The 16,637-nt window shown below is 44.5% G+C and overlaps 1 protein-coding gene across 1 annotated transcript in view; it reads right to left on the reverse strand.

Annotated features, from left to right (window-relative positions):
- Positions 1-16,637, reverse strand: part of LOC147107365 (histone-binding protein RBBP7) — a 48,941-nt gene that overhangs the window by 14,624 nt on the left and 17,680 nt on the right. The window contains exons 5-8 of the mRNA XM_086006314.1: positions 7,033-7,148; positions 6,486-6,646; positions 4,954-5,080; positions 4,670-4,747 (exon numbers count right to left, since the gene is read on the reverse strand). Coding sequence (XP_085862440.1) covers positions 4,670-4,747; positions 4,954-5,080; positions 6,486-6,646; positions 7,033-7,148 — 482 coding nt within the window. The remainder of the gene's footprint in view (positions 1-4,669; positions 4,748-4,953; positions 5,081-6,485; positions 6,647-7,032; positions 7,149-16,637) is intronic.

A 16,637-nucleotide genomic window follows, 5' to 3' on the forward strand; every position in this document is an offset into this window, starting at 1 on the left:
GTACTGCTATCTGTCATTAGGAAAATGCTGGAGTCCTTCATTAAGGAAGCAATATCAGGGCATTTGGAAAATCATAATGCACTTAAGCAGAGTCAGCATGGTTTTACGAAAGGGAAATCATGTTTAACAAATTTGCTGGAGTTCTTTGAGGATGTAACGAGCAGGGTGGATAAGGGTGAGCCAGTGAATGTGGTGTATTTGGATTTCCAGAAGGCATTTGAAAAGGTGCCACATAAGAGCTCATGGAATTGGGGGTAATATATTAGCATGGATAGAGAATTGGCTAACTAACAGAAAGCAGAGTCGGGATAAATGGGTCATTTTCCGGTTGGCAAAACGGTAACTAGTGGGGTGCCACAGGGATCGGTGCTCAGGCCTCAACTATTTACAATCTACATTAATGACCTGGATGAAGGGACCGAGTGTAATGTAGCCAAGTTTGCGGATGATACAAAGATGGGTGGGAAAGCAAGTTGTGCAGAGGACTCAAAGAACCTGCAAAGGGATATAGACAGGCTAAGTGAGTGGGCAAACATTTGGCAGATGGAGTATAATGTGGGAAAGTGCGAGGTTATACACTTTGGCAGGAAAAATAAAAAAGCAAATTATTTTTTTAAATGGAGAGAGATTACAAAATGCTACAGTTCAGAGGGGCCTGGGGGTCCTTGTGCATGAAACACAAAAAGTTAGCATGCAGGTACAGGAAGTAATCAAAAAGGCAAATGGAAATGTTGGCCTTTATTGCAAGGGGGTTGGAGTATAAAAGCAGGGAAGTCCTGCTACAACTGTACAGGGTATTGGCGAGACCACACCTCGAGTACTGCATACAGTTTTGGTCTCCTTATTTAAGGAAGGATATATTTGCATTGGAGGCAGTTCAGAGACGATTCACCCGGTTAATTCCAGAGATGAGGGGGTTGACTTATGAAGAAAGGTTGAGCAGGTTGGGCCTATACTCATTGGAATTTAGAAGAATGAGAGGTGATCTTATTGAAACATACAAGATACTGAGGGGGCTCGACAAGGTAGATGCAGTGAGGATGTTTCCCCTCGTGGGGAAATCTAGAACTCGGGGGCACAGTTTCAGAATAAAGGGTCGCCCTTTTAGAACTGAGATGAGGAGGAATTTCTTCTCTCAGAGAGTCGTAAATCTGTGGAATTCTCTGCCCCAAAGAGCAGCGGAGGCCGGGTCATTAAATACATTTCAGGTGGAGATAGACAGATTTTTGCAAGATAAGGGAGTGAAGGCTTATGGGGAGCAGGCAGGGAAGTGGCTTTGAGCCCAAGATCAGCCATGATCTTATTGAATGGCAGAGCAGGCTTGAGGGGCCAAGTGGTCTATTCCTGCTCCTATTTCTTATGTTCTCCATGTGTACAAGGGCTTATTGATTGGGCCCCTCCAAAAATGCTGTGGCAGAATATAAACAGGGGTCACTCTCTCAATAACCAAACAAGCTGTGATCATCAGAAGTGTCATGCAGGTCAATGTTCAGTTCCCCAGCAGCTCCAAAAATGCATTGATTTTACATCAATCTGTGCCAGCCTTATTTGAACAAGATGGTAGAGTGGAAGGGCAGTTCTTTAAAGACAAAGTTTACCATCTTCAGCCTGGCTAATGACACGCTTTGCAGTTGCAACTGACAGAATCAGAGTGCCAACACAAGGCTTGTGGAATCTTCAGGATTATTGCTGAGCATTCAATTGCCACTTTTTAAGAAATACTTAAGCGATCAGGGGGTCGCAATGCTGTACAATCCTCCACAGGGTCCCTAGGATCTTCGTTTCGTCCTGCATGCTCCGTAACTTTGTTCTGCAAAGAGATCCAACAATGGCGGAAGAGCAGAATCCAGAAAGTGTGCCACAGAAGGGAGACAGAGAACAATTAGCTACCGAAACATTAGTGCAGCCTGGAATACTGATGATGATACTAATAGAAGATACATTTAACAAAGTTCCAGAGCTGCCCCCTTGTTAGCCTCATTATCAAACTGGCCCAAAACACTTTCAGCAACACTTCCACTATCCTCAAAAATGTGCAGGCCTAGGAGGAACGAGCAAGGGAGTGGGATTAATTGGATAGCTCTTTCAAAGAGCCAGCCAAGGCACGACAGGCCGCATGGCTTCCTTTCTGTACTGTATCATTCTATCCTCAATGCTCACCTGTGATGCTGCATTGTCCTAAACATTCACAAAAGGTACTTCCAGCACAATGTACAAATAGAGTGTATATATTAAGAGTGTTTTGCCTTGGTGGTTGCCCTTTGTGCTGGTTGTGTATGATGTCTAATGCCTAACCTACTATTTCTATTAAGTGATATTTTAGTGAACGAGGTATGTATGCTGGTTGTCTGGGTTTCACGACAGCCTGTTGGGATTCTGGTGGCCCTGGGCCTTATTTTGCTGTGCATCAAGAGGATCCTGCGCGTGTGTCAGCCACATCCGGCACAGTGGTGACCCGTGCTGCCTGCTTTCTACCACTGTGTCCCATCCTTTGTACATCAGGAAATTCGTTGGGAGGGCATTAGTCCAATTAAGAATGTGCCTCCTCTCCTTGTGGAGCTCTCCAGTGGTCCTGCCATCCCTCACTCTACGACATCCAAATTCATTTCCTCTTGTTCTGCAAAGCCCAATTCTCCAATAATTGTTCTCAGTGACCATCTGTGCTTGTCTTCACACTACTGACTTGGGTTGATGGAATTAGGAGGCAAGTCAGAGAGGATTAGTGCTTCTTCTTTTTCACTGGCTAATCTGCTGTGATTTTTGTCCACAGAAGGAAAGCAGCAAAATTACATACAAAGCAGCAGGCTTTTCTACCATCAAAAAAATAACCACTGCATAGCACGCCAATCACAATTTCTAGGTTATAATTATGGCAACTCTAAGTCTTACTCTGTAATTCTTAAGATTTCAAAAATGATTCAACCTACAAAAATTTACCACATAGTTGAGCTAGCAACAAACGTAAAAGGAATTCGAGCAATTCCCAATTTGGAAATGGGGAGACTGGATCTTTAAGTGAACGATACAAGTGCAGACCCACTTTCGCCATGCACCATTCCAATTCTTTGACTATTTAAAAGGGTGTACAGATGAACAATAACTACAACCTTTAAAAGAGTGGAAACTAGGGCCTAGAAATTCAGTTGTTTGCGCCAGCCGCTAGCACCTTAGGAGGAGGAGATGTGGGGCGCTAGGCGGCTAGCGGCCGGGCGCAGCGCGATCTGTGCCTCTCCCCAACTTCAGTAAAGATTTAGCGGCGGCGCAAAGCCTTTGCGCGCGCTCAGCTGCACGCGCAGATCCTGACGTCATTTCATCATGCAACGCCCTTTGTGTGCCCCGAACCGGAAATTCAGTGGCGCCGCCCTTCTTTGCGCCTGGCGCCCCCAGCGACTGGTAGAGGGGAACGGTTCCCAGTCGTTGCGGGGGGCGCTATTTAAAGGGGACTCCTCCTGCAGTATAAGTGGCAGCCATTTTGTGCCAATCCCTCAGAGAGACGGATATTTGGAGAGAGACAAAGGCAGAGAGCTTTCTGCTGACTCAGCGCTTGCACAGGTACTTGTGGCTTCAGGCCAGAGCTTTGCACTTGGATTTCACTTTCAGTGCCATAGCCTTGAGTCGCCACATATAATGGGGGCTGCAATGGGTGGAAACGTTGGCTTTCTGCATTGCATTCAAAGGGATCAGAGACGCCGTGAGAGAGTGCCAGTCATGGCCAGACGGAGATTGGTCAACAGGCGTCGGCACAGGAGGCCTTACCCACCCAGGGTATACCGCCAGCAGTTCTCATGTCTGAGGAGCAGTGTGTTCGGAGGATGCGATTCAGAAGGGAGGTGGTCACTGAGATCTGCCACCTGCTTCGCAGAGATCTGCAGCCACAGCTGAGGAGCAGGACGTCTCTGTCAGTGGCAGTGAAGGTGACGGTGGCTCTCAACTTCGATGCCACTGGCTCCTTCCAATCCGCTACTGGGGACATTGCCAACATCTCCCAGTTCGCGGTACATTGCTGCATCCGCCAGGTGAACAATGCCCTTTTCAGAAGGAGACGTCAGTACATCTCCTTCCCCATGACCCTGGACAAGCAGCAAGAGCGTGCAATCGGCTTTGGAAGAATAGCGGGTTTCCCCATGGTTGAGGGCGTAGAACTGATGAACCAAGGTCAGGCCTTGCTTCAGGGCTGCAGTGTGCAGGGCATGGCAGCCAAACAAGTCGACCCTTCCCCTTTAAGAGCTGACCGGCCCCAGCATGTCTGCCTTCATTGAGCAACTCGCCGCACCTATGCTGCGCCCGTCCTCGGTGTTAGCACCCCGGATCGCCGGCTTAGCGCCTAATGATAGTCGTGCATCGCCTGCTTTAGCGCAGCAGCAACCTCTTGGGGCGATGCCACTGAATATCGGCGAAGGTGGCGCGAAGTTGCGCCAGGCGCAAACTTTGGCGGCCGCCCGGCTGTAGCGCCCCAAACGTGGCTATACTGAATTTCTAGGCCTAGATCTTTTAAAAATCGAGTTTTTCCTCCTATAACCCCAATAGGATGCACTCACTTCCTGCAATTTTATGGATGTAAACGAGGAGAAATAGATGAACTCGGCAACACAACTGGGAAGTTAGATCGAGAAGACATTCACTGAATTAAGCAGTTCTCAATCTCTAAGTAAAATCTAAAGCTGCTCACCTGGAAGATCTCGTCCTTGTGCGACTCAAAGGAGTGGAGCTTTAACTTTAGATTTCGAAGGTCCCACAATGCCACCGTCTAGAGATAACATAAAAGTTACAATTGTACCGTGGGAAGAGATTCAGTACATGGCCACAATGCTTTAACACATTAAAAACAATACTGTGTTTATAGAAAACAGCCCAAGATCACAGAACTACTACAAAGAAACTTATAGAAACATAGTACTGTACATGCACTGTACAAGTTTGATAAGGTTGCTACAGAAACCAAGAAGTTTTAACCTTGTCAGCAGAGCCAGTTGCAAGGATAAATTCACTGTATGGGTTGAAGGACAGACAGTTGACTTCTGCTGTATGCGCGTCCACAGAGTGGCTAGGTTTTGAAGTGTTATTTGACCTGGTGTCCCAGCTGAAAAATAAAGGTTATATTTGGGTTTAGCCAAAGCTAAAAACGCTTTTGACAACTTTGTATTTTTGTAGGTTCCGTTTAAAAAAAAAAAAGCAAACATAAGGCAACTTGTATTCATCATTCTCAAATCTCAGCAATATTATAAACAGGGCCACTTCTCACTATTCAAGTTACAAGCCTGTTTTCTTGAACAAGACTATTTCAACTTTTGCCCAAATTGATCACCAGCTACTTTCCTGCTTTCATTTCATACATAAAATTTTAGTTGCTATCAGATTAACCACTGGATATTGAAGTGCAAATAGGCAAAACTAAAATAGATTTTAATGTGACTAATTTTATTCCCCAAATCGTTACTTTAACCCAAATTAAGCCCAATGTAGGTCAAGGCACCAGCTGGTTTGCACCAAGTCATACATAGCAATAGGCCTCAGGTTCAATTCCCGTCTGAGGAGTTAGCTGTTCTCAAGCAAGTCATTAGATGCTACAATTGGTCTCTGTGACCTTGGCTAGGGAAGAAAAAATAAAACACCAAGGATTCCTGTTCCTGATGCTATCTGGTGACTCATGCTGGAAAGTTCACATCCAGGGGAAGCAGGTGAAGACAGATGTAATGCCCTCCATGATCACGTCGCCTGCTAACACTCACCTGCTAGACTCACACATGAAGAACGGCCATTTGGGTGAGGTGCCAGCGTGAGTCACACCTTCAGGAAAGGGACAGAGGCAATCGGGGGTGAAAAGAAAACAAACCCTACTCACCTGAAAATCTAGCAATCTAACTGATGCCAACTTGTGAACCTGCCTCTCTGAGGGCCCACAATCCTCAATTTAGGTTTTAAAATGTAATCGCAGGTACCTGAATCTACTTACGGCTATAGTATAAAATGGTACGGGTTCTTCATGAAGCATTACACATTATTGTAACCAAAAACTAAAAATTTATGAGAATGAAAAATGAACATGAAGATTAGTCGCTGTAAAACTCTTGCTTACCGCATGAGAACATGCATCATATGGTACACCATAGCAGACCAGAATGATTACCACTGGTAAATATTAATGTACTTGGGACAGTGCTGCCCACAAAACAGCTGCTATGAGTCTACAGCAGTGGTATTCATAATGTGGTCACTGGTGGTCCCCTCTCCCTCACCTGTAGCCCTCAGCAGATGTGCTGCTCCATGTGTCTCTGGGCTGCCATCCACAGCCTGCCAGCTCTGAGATGTTGCCAGAGTCAGGATATATATTATAAAGAGAAAAAGATAGATATTGGGATTATAGCCCTCAATGAAAAGTTAGTGAATATCGCTGGTCTACAGGAAGTAATATCAGACTTTCCTGTTGCTTATATGGTTACAGTCTTGCTACTTTAGTTAAAATTGCCATTTTATCTTGTACTCACATCATGAGCTTCTGGTCATCAGCCACAGATCCAAACAAGGATTCATGCAATAAATGCCAGGAGACATCTTCCACAACTGCAGTGTGACCTGTAAAGATTGTTTTAGCATCTACTAGCTTTCCTTCTTTTGGACCTGCACTAATGTCCCAAAGACAGATAGTCTGTGGAAAAATATATAGAATTTAAATTAGTAATAATGCCCATTTGCTGGAGAACATTTCTCAATTGTTACCAGTCTGAAAATTTAAAAGAACTCGACTGCAGAATGTGAAAAAAACATATTAAGATTTGTCCATCTAATAGTCGAGATAAAAATCAGAGGGTAAATGATGATCAGAATTCTTTGTTTTGAATCACACAGCAATTCTTAAAATCTTGAGGCTTATTGATTTGAGTGCATTTTACAATCAAGTTTACTGCATAAATTACATTGGTTGGTAACAAAGTGTTTACAGTTTTGCTAAGAGTACATGCTTAAACCATCCTGTGTGAAATGTTTGAGTACTGCATTTGACTGGTCAAAGACTGAAGCAATGTGTGCACCTACATGATCATCAGAAGCACTGAGAAGATGTCCACTTAGATTTGGGTTCCAGGAGAGGCCATATCCTTCTTTCTGGTGACCACGTAGTCGTAGATCAGGATTACATTCACCACTTGGATCTAGTTCAAACAAAAGATCAGCTCATTATAATAAGCCCACGATTTTGCTCTCCCTCGACTTCCTCACAAATAGATATAGGTCACCAGCAAAACTGAAACATAGAAATCTACATATTGTTAAAGTACATTGTTAAAACTTATTAACTATATTAGGACTGTATACTAGCAAAATTTCTAATAATAAAAAAACCAAAATGGTAATTATTTGAACGATTCAGAGAATGTTAACTCTGGTTCACAATCCAATTTCAAAGCATTCAATACAACACAACTAGTAAATGAAAATTGATTTAATGGCCCAGTAATTCCGGGCACAACGTGTGAGTAAGGACGGGGTACTCACGCGTGTGCCCGGAGGAATTGCTGGTTTTCAGCATGCACAGAAAACCGGTATTTCCTGTCCTCTGACCCAAGGGGTTAAGAGGCAGAGCGCGCGCGACTGCACAGGCAGCGCGTGCGCAGTAAAATTCCTTCCCCCCCCCAGAGTTGCCCGAGTGTAAAGGCCTCCAGTCTTTATGCGTGGAAAAACCAGACGCGAGTATTTAGTTTTTCAGGTAAGTGGGCTTTTAGTACAATGCAGAATTTTTTTTTCCCCACAGGTTTGTTATTTTTAAAGAATTTACAGTAAGGTAAGTTTAGTTTTAGGCCCTATTTTTTTCAAAAAATTAATTGTTTAAAACATTTTAAAAACTTATTTATAGTTAATATAATCAGTGGGATGTTTTTTAAAATTTTATTTAAAGTTAAAGTAGTGTTTTGGCAGCCCATACTTTTCATGAATTTGACAGCTCTTACTGTCAAACTCATGAATGAGTTTCCCCTCTCCTGATTGGCTGCACAGTGCTCACCTGATCCCAGCCGGCACATCGCACTAACTACGCCGCTGGATCAGGTAAGCACATCGCGCCGACATCTGAACCGGGCCTGCGACAGGAAATGCGAGCAGGCCCGGGCTTCAGATGTCAGCGCGCAGGGTGAGTGCACATCGGGGGCTTGCACACGCGGCAAGCTCCCGATCCTAATTTCAGGGCCAATGTTATATTTAGTCAAGGAAAGCATATTTTCTAAATTGCAAGGAAACTAGTGTTTTATACATTAGGAACCCAATATCAAGGTAGTATTTATTTCAACAAAAACAAAACAACTTGCAGTAATATGGCGCCTTTAACATAGTAAAATATCCCAAGGCGCTTCACAGGAGCGTTCGCGCCACACAAGGTGATGTTCGGGCAGGTGACCAAACGATTAGTGAAAGAGGTAGGTTTTAAGGAACGTCTTAAAAGGAGGAAAGCGAGGTAGCGAGATGGAGCGGTTTAGGGAGGGAATTCCAGAGCTCAGGGCCTTGGCAGCTGAAGGCACAGCCAATTGTGGAGCGGTTATAATTGGAGATGGGCAAGAGGCCAGAATCGGAGGAGTGCAGATATCTGGGAGGGTTGTAGGGCTGGAGGAGGTTCGAGAGATAGGGAGGATACAGCAAGATAAAATGTTTTTCGAAAGACAAAACAATTCAGTCAAAATAAGAGCTGCAATAACTGCCTGGATTTAATTTACAAATTTTCAAAGCACCACGGCAAAAAGCACTGCAAAAAAAGCTGAAGGAAGTAAATAACAGTAATCTGTATCTCAAAAATACAACTCTACAAATATTTTATTCCCTGGTTCAGAGATCAATTGCACCATTCAAATAATTACCAGTTTCATGCATTACGAACCCTTTCAATAAGGACAGGATATTTTTGACCTATATTTTCTCATTAACACCAAGTCTACATACTACTCCCACAAAAAGCACCCGACCACTCTCCATTGCATGCATGGTTTTACAAACTGGATCTCATAATGGTATCAAATATCTGCAAGTTAATTCATTTTTATAACAACCACTGACATAGCTGATCACCATTTCAGGTGTTTCAGGCAAGTTTTCTGATTTCTCAAGGCACTGACTTTAGGAGAAGAGAAAAAAGCTCACTATGGCACAGACATCTGCTGAAGTCGGATTCCAGAGGAGCTAGACATACTCCTCCATCTGGCCCATTCTTCATGTAGTGGCCAAAACAACAAGTATTGTTAAGCTATTCGATCATTTGGGGGCGGTAGAATAAAGCATGGGCCAACACCAAGAAAAATAGCCATAGCTGCCAGATTGTCATAAACCCCAATTGGGTCATTAATGTCCTTCAGTAAAAGTATCCTGCCACTCCTCTCCAGACTCACCCAACATGAATCCAGTCCCACAAAGGTGGTTGGCTCTTAATGCCCGAACATGGTCTAGCAAACTACTCAGACCATCACTACAGAACACAATTATAAAAAAAGAGGGAGGAGGCATTGCTGGATCTGGTTCTGGGGAATGAGGTAGGTCAAGTGGAACAAGTGGCAGTAGATGAACATTTAGGGAACAGTGATCATAGTATCACAAGGTTTAATTAGCTATGGAAAAGGACAGGGAACAATCTAGAATAAAAACTGGGGGAAGGCCAATTTCAGTGCGATGAGAACAGATCTGGCCCGGGTAAACTGGAATCAAAGATCGGCAGGCAAAACTGTAATGGAACAATGGGCTGCCTTTAAAGAGGAAATAGTTCAGGTACAGTTGAGGTACATTCCCACTAGGGGGAAAGGCAGGGCAACTAAAGTCAGGGCTCCCTGGATGACGAAAGAGATAGAGAATATGATGAAGCAGAAAGAGAGTGCGTATGACAGATGTCAGATTGAAAATACATCTGAGAATCAGGCTACATATATCTAGAAAGGTCAGAGGAGTAGTGAAAAAGAAAATAAGAGGGGCAAAGAGAGGGTACGAGAATAAAATGGCAGCCAACATAAAAGGTAATCCAAAAGTTTTCTATAGGCATATAAATAGTAAAAGGGTAGTAAGAGAAGGGGTGGGGCTGATTAGGGACCTAAAAGGAAACCTACGCATGGAGGCAGAGGGTATAGCTGAGGTACTAAATGAGTACTTTGCATCTGTCTTCACCAAGGAAGAGGATGCTGCCATAGACATAGTAAAGGAGGAGGTAGTGGAGATATCAGTCAGTTTAACCTCGGTAGTGGGGAAGCTTCTGGAAACAGTAGTCAGGGACAAAATTAACAGTCACTTGGACAAGTGTGGATTAATTAAGGAAAGCCAGCACAGATTTGTACTTGATCGAATTTTTTGATCAGGTAACAGAGGGTTGATGAGGGCAATGTGGTTGACATGGTGTATGTGGACTTCCAAAAGGCATTTGATAAAGTGCCACATTATAGGCTTGCCAGCAAAGTTGAAACCCACAGAATAAAAGAGACAGCATGGTTACGTGAGTAGACTGTGGTTGTTCTCCTTAGAGCAGAAAAGGTCGAAAGGAGATTTGATGGAGGTGTTCAAAATCATGAGGAGTCTGGACAGAGTAGATGGAGGGAAACTGTTCCCATTAGCAGAAGGGACACAGATTTAAGGTGATTGGCAAAAGAACCAAAGGCGGCGTAAGAAAAACTTTTTTACACAGCGAGTGGTTAAGATCTGGAATGCATTGCCTGAAAGGGTGGTGAAGGCAAATTCAATCTCAGCTTTCAGAGGAGAGTTGGATGGAAATTTGCAGGGTTGAGGGGAAGAGGCGGGGGAGTGGGACTGGCTGGGGTGCTCTTGCGGGGAGCAGAATGGCCTCCTTCCGTGCTATGGCCATTCTATGATTCTAAGTATTTATGGACTTATTGGCAACAGCCCTGGCATCAGATCAAGACAAGACTCAAGAAAACCCAGCCCAATTGATCCGACAAGGCTCTTCTCACTAACATTTGGGGACCGGTACCCAAGTCAGAAGAGCTATCTCACAAACTAGTCAAACTACAGGCAGATAGGGTTGTACTCGGTCATATTTATCAGCTAACATATCAGACTCTTCCATCATTATCCTTTGCTATGTCCTAACTCACCAGCAGGGAGGTGGGGCTGTAGTGGCATTGTTGGGTGAGTTTAGCCGTGGGAATGACTCCAGACTCCATGAAGTCTCATGGCTTTAGACCAAGGAAACCTCCAGTTGACCATCATATACTGCAACCACCCCCCCCCCCCCCACCTCACCTGACCAAACAGTACAAGTTTCTATGTTGAACTCCACTCTGAGGGAGCAAGGGCACAGAATACACGCTGGGTGCGGAGACTTCAATGTCCATCATCACGAGTGGCTCAGTAGTACCAGCACTAATAAGAGGGCCAACTCCTGAAAAACCACAGCTGCCAGATTGGGCCTGCACCAGTTGGTGTAGAAATTGACAAGCGAATAACCTACTTGATCTAGTCTTCAGCAACCTACCTGTTGCCGACACATTTGTTCGTGACAGTATTAGCATGAGGGACAATCACACAGTCCTTGTGAAGACAAAGTCTCATCTTCATGATAGGACACCCTTGTGTATTGTAGCACTACTACCACACTAAGTGGAATAGACCAAGGACAAATCTAGCATCTCAAAACTGAGTATCCACAAGGCACTGTAGGCCACCAGCAGCAGAACTGCATACCAACACTACCTGTAACATCATGACTTGACACATCCATCAGCAAACCAGGAGACCAATCCAGGTTCAATGGGCAGTGTAGAAGGATGTGCCAAGAGTAGCACCTGGCAGAGTTTAGAATGAGGTAACAACCCAGTGATGCTACCACATGGTTAACACAAAAAGCAGTAGGCTATAGACAAAGCTGAGCAGTCACACAACCAACAGATCAAAGCAAAGCTCTGTACAAGGTGTCAGCCTTGGCTCAGGGGTAGTACTCCTCCGAGTCAAAGTTGTAGGTTCAAGCCCACTTCAGAGACTGGAGCACAATCTAGGCTGACACTTCAGTACAGTAGAGGGAGTTCTGCACTGTCGGAGGTTCCATCTTTTGGATTAAGCGTTAAATTGAGGCCCCGTGTCCCCTCTGAAGTAGATGGAAAAGACCCCACAGTTATCCCTCAACCAACATCATTAAAACAGATTACTGTATATGGTCAGTTACTTCTTTGCTGTTCACAGAACCTTGCCGTGTGCAAAATTAGCTGCTGTGCTGCCCTATATTACACCAGTGACTACAATTTAAAAGTATTTCATTGACTGTGAAGCTTCTTGGGATCTCCTGTAGTTATGAAAGGTGCTATTCAAATGCAAGTTCTTTCTTTGAGCCCTACCACAACCTGCCAAGAATAGTAGTAGGCAATCAGAAAACTTACAGAAGGAGGAGGCTCCATCACCATGAGTATCACCATCCTCAACTATAATGGAGCCCAGGATGCAAGTGCAAGAGATGAGGGCAAATATTTTGCAAACATCTTCAGCCAAAAATGATAAGTGAATGATCCAACTTGGCCGCCTCTCAAGTTCCCCACCATCATAGATGACAACGTCCAACCAATTCAGTTCACTCCATGCAACATTAAATTGCTGAGTGCAGTAAACACAGCAAACGCTATGGGCCTGAACAACATCTCAGCTGTAGTGCTGAGAACGTGCACATCTAAACTAGCTGCCCCACTAGCCAAGATTTTCCAGGGTAGTTGTGACACTAGAAACTACCCAACAATGTGATGGCACAATCTTATTTGATACTCTCTCATTCCTCTGTAGGTGGAGACTGTGATGACTAGTCTCTACTGCTCCCTTTCCACACTGAGTTATGGGTAGCCGGAATTGTGCTCCCTGGAACAATATATGTGTTCCCCGTTATCTAGTGCAGAGGTGGACAGCATTGAGTAGATGGCTGAGGTATGTCTGTGTGCAACTCTGCATTATAGACGGTTAACTTCAACTGCATTGGCTTGTGCTGGATTTTTAGAGCGCACAATAGAATCCTGGATGAAGTGGCAGATTTGGAGGTAATGAACGTAGTCATGTTGGATGATATGAAATTTGCTAACCAGCTGCTGGTTGGACATGATCCCGTTCTGATGGGACAGTATGTACAATCCAGTGATGCCCTTCTCATGCCACCCCGTGAAACCACAGTGATACTGGTATGTCACAGAAAGAGGGACAAAAGGCCAACTGGAACTTCAGGGTACCACAGGCTTCCTTCCAAATCACCAGGCTCAGGGATACTATTAAGTCTTGCTGTGCACTCATTGGTTATTAAGAGGTTCTAGGGACTGGGCTGGGGGGGGGGGGGGGGGGCCGCAGGGGTGAAGAGAATGTAGCAGAGTTGATATTCAGCAGCATTTGCCTCCATTCCAAACTAGAGATTTTGTAGAATCATAGAATGGTTCCAGCATGGAAGGCAGCCATTCGGCCCAGTGCCGGCTCTCAGCAAGAGCACTCCAGCTAGTCCCACTCCCCCACCCTTTCTCCATAGCCCTGCAACTTTTTTTCCTTCAGGTATTTATCCAACTCCCTTTTGAAAGCCGTGATTGGAGTCTGCCTCCACCACCCTTTCAGGCAGTGCATTCCAGACTATAACCACTCACTGAGTAAAAAAGTTTTTCCTCATGTCGCCTTTGGTTCTTCTGCCAATCACCTTAAATCTGTGTCCTCTGGTTCTCGACCCTTCTGCCAATGGGAACAGTTTCTCTCTATCTACTCTGTCCAGACCCCTCATGATTTTGAGCACCTCCATCAAATCTCCTCTCAACCTTTTCTGCTCCAAGGAGAACAACCCCAGCTTCTCCAGTCTATTCATGTAACTGAAGTCCCTCATCCCTGGAATCACTCTCGTAAATCTTTTCTGCATCCTCTAAGGCTTTCACATCCTTCCTAAAGTGCGGTGCCCAGAATTGGACACAATACTCCAGTTCAGGCCGAACCAGTGATTTATACAGGTTCATCATAATTTCCTCGCTTTTGTACTCTATACCTCTATTTATGAAGCCCAGGATCACGTAAGCTTTTTTAAATGCTTTCTTAACCTTCCCTGCCACCTTCAACGATTTGTGCACATATACCCCTAGGTCTCCCGGTTCATTCACTCCCTTTAGGATTGTACCCTTTAGTTGATATTTCCTCTCCTCATTCTTTCTACCAAAATGTATCACTTCGCACTTTTCTGCATTGAAGTCTATCACTCTCCTCCTCGCTGGTCACTATACTTCCAAATTTTGTGTCATTGCAAATTTTGAAATTGTGTGCTTTACACGCATATCCAAGTCATTAATATATATCAAGAAAAGCAGTGGTCCAACCCCTGGGAAACACGACTGTATACCTTCCTCCAGTCCAAAAAACAACCGTTCACCACTACTTTCTGTTTCCTGTCATTTAACCAATTTCGTATCCATGCTGCCACTGTCCCTTTTATTCAAGGGCTTCAACTTTGCTGGCAAGCCTATTATGTGGCACTTTGTCGAATGCCTTTTGGAAATCCATGTACACCACGTCAACCGCATTGCTGTCATCAACCATCTCTGTTACCTCATCAAAAAACCTCAATCAAGTTGGTTAAACACGATTTGCCTTTAACAAATCCGTGCTGGATTTCCTTAATTAATCCACACTTGTCCAAATGACTTAACTTTGTCCCTGGTTATGGTTTCTAAAAGCTTCCCCACTACCGAGGTTAAACTGACTGGCCTGTAGTTGCTGGGTTTATCATTACACCCTTTTTTGAACATGGGTGTAACATTTGCAATTCTCCAGTCATCTGGCACCGCTCCAGTTTCTAAGGAGATTGGCAGATTATGGCCAGTACTTCCCAATTTCTTCCTTCACTTACCCTCAACATCCTAGGATGCATCCCATCTGGTCCCAGTGACTTATCTACTTTAAGTACAGCCAGCCTTTCTAGTACCTCCTCTATCAATTTTTATCCCATCCATTATCTCCTCTACCTCCTCCTTCACTATGTCTATGGCAGCATCTTCTTCCTCGGTGAAGACAGATGCAAAGTACTCATTTAGCACCTCAGCCATACCCGCTGCCTCCATGCGTAGGTCTCCTTTTGGTTCCTAATCGGCCCCACCCCTCCTCTTACTACCTGTTTATTATTTATATGCCTATAGAAGACTTTTGGATTACCTTTTATGTTAGCTGCCATTCTATTTTCATACCCTCTCTTTGCCCCTTATTTTCTTGTTCACTTCTCCTCTGAACTTTCTATATATAGCCTGATTCTCAGATGTATTCTCGACCTGACATACGCACTATTTTTCTGCTTCATCTTACTCTCTCTCTTTCATCACCCAGGGAGCTCTGACTTTAGTTGCCCTACCTTTCTTCCTAGTGGGAATGTACCTCATCTGTACCCGAACTATTTCCTCTTTAAAGGCAGCCCATTGTTCCATTACAGTTTTGCCTGACAATTTTTGATTCCAATTTACCCAGGCCAGATCAGTTCTCATCCCACTGAAATTGGCCTTCCTCCAATTAAGTATTTTTACTCTAGATTGCTCCTTGTCCTTTTCCATAGCTAATCTAAACCTTATGATACTATGATCACTGTTCCCTAACTGTTCACCTACTGACACTTGACCCACCTCATTCCCCAGAACCAGATCCAGCAATGCCTCCTTCCTCGTTGGGCCAGAAACCTACTGATCAAGAAAGCTCTCCTGACACTTCAGAAATTCTTCCCCCTCTCTGCCCTTTACACTATTACTATCCCAGTCTATATTAGAATAGTTGAAGTTCCCCATTATCACTACTCTACAGTTCTTGCACCTCTATAATTTCTCTGCAAAATTGCTCCTCCATATTATTCGCACTAGTTGGTGGCCTATAGAATACACCTAGTAGTGTAATGGCACCTCTTATTTCTTAACTCTAGCCATATAGATTCTGTCCTTGACCCCTCCAGGACATCCTCTCTCTCCAGCACTGTAACATTCTTCTTAACCAACACTGCCACACCACCTCCTATCTTTACTGAACACCTTATATCCAGGAATGCGTAATACGCTATCCTGCCCTTTTTTGAGCCAGGTCTCCATTATCGCCACGACATCATATTCCCATTTGGCTATTTGCGTCTGCAGCTCACCAACCTTGTTTACTATGCTTCGTGCGTTCACATGCATACACTGTAAACCTCTCTTAGTCTGACCCCACCTAATAGCTTACTATTTGTTACTTTAGCGCTATCCATTTCTCCCAATCCTTTGTTTCTCCTTTCTAATGCTACATCCTGGTGCCCACCCCTCTGCCAACTTAGTTTAAACCCTCCCCAACAGCACTAGCAAACCTCCCTGCGAGGACATTGGTACCGGTTCTGTCGAGGTGCAACCTGTCTGGCCTGTACAGGTTCCACCTCCCCCAGAACCGGCCCTAATGCTCCAGGAATCTGAAGCCCTCCCTCCTGCATCATCTCTCCAGCCATGCACTCATCTGCTCTATTCTCCGATTTCTATACTCACTAGCTCATGGCACCGGGACTAATCCAGAGATGACTACCTTTGAGGTCCTGCTTTTTAATCTCTTTCCTAGCTCCCTAAAATCTGCCTGCAGGACCTCACCCCTCTTTCTACCTATGTCTTGGCACCGATATGGACCATGACCTCTGGCTGTTCACCCTCCCCCCTCAATGTTCTGCAGCCACTCAGTGA

Source organism: Somniosus microcephalus, chromosome 14 (assembly GCF_052327205.1).
Source record: "Somniosus microcephalus isolate GS21.2 chromosome 14, FLI_Smic_1.0, whole genome shotgun sequence".
NCBI lineage: Eukaryota > Metazoa > Chordata > Chondrichthyes > Squaliformes > Somniosidae > Somniosus > Somniosus microcephalus.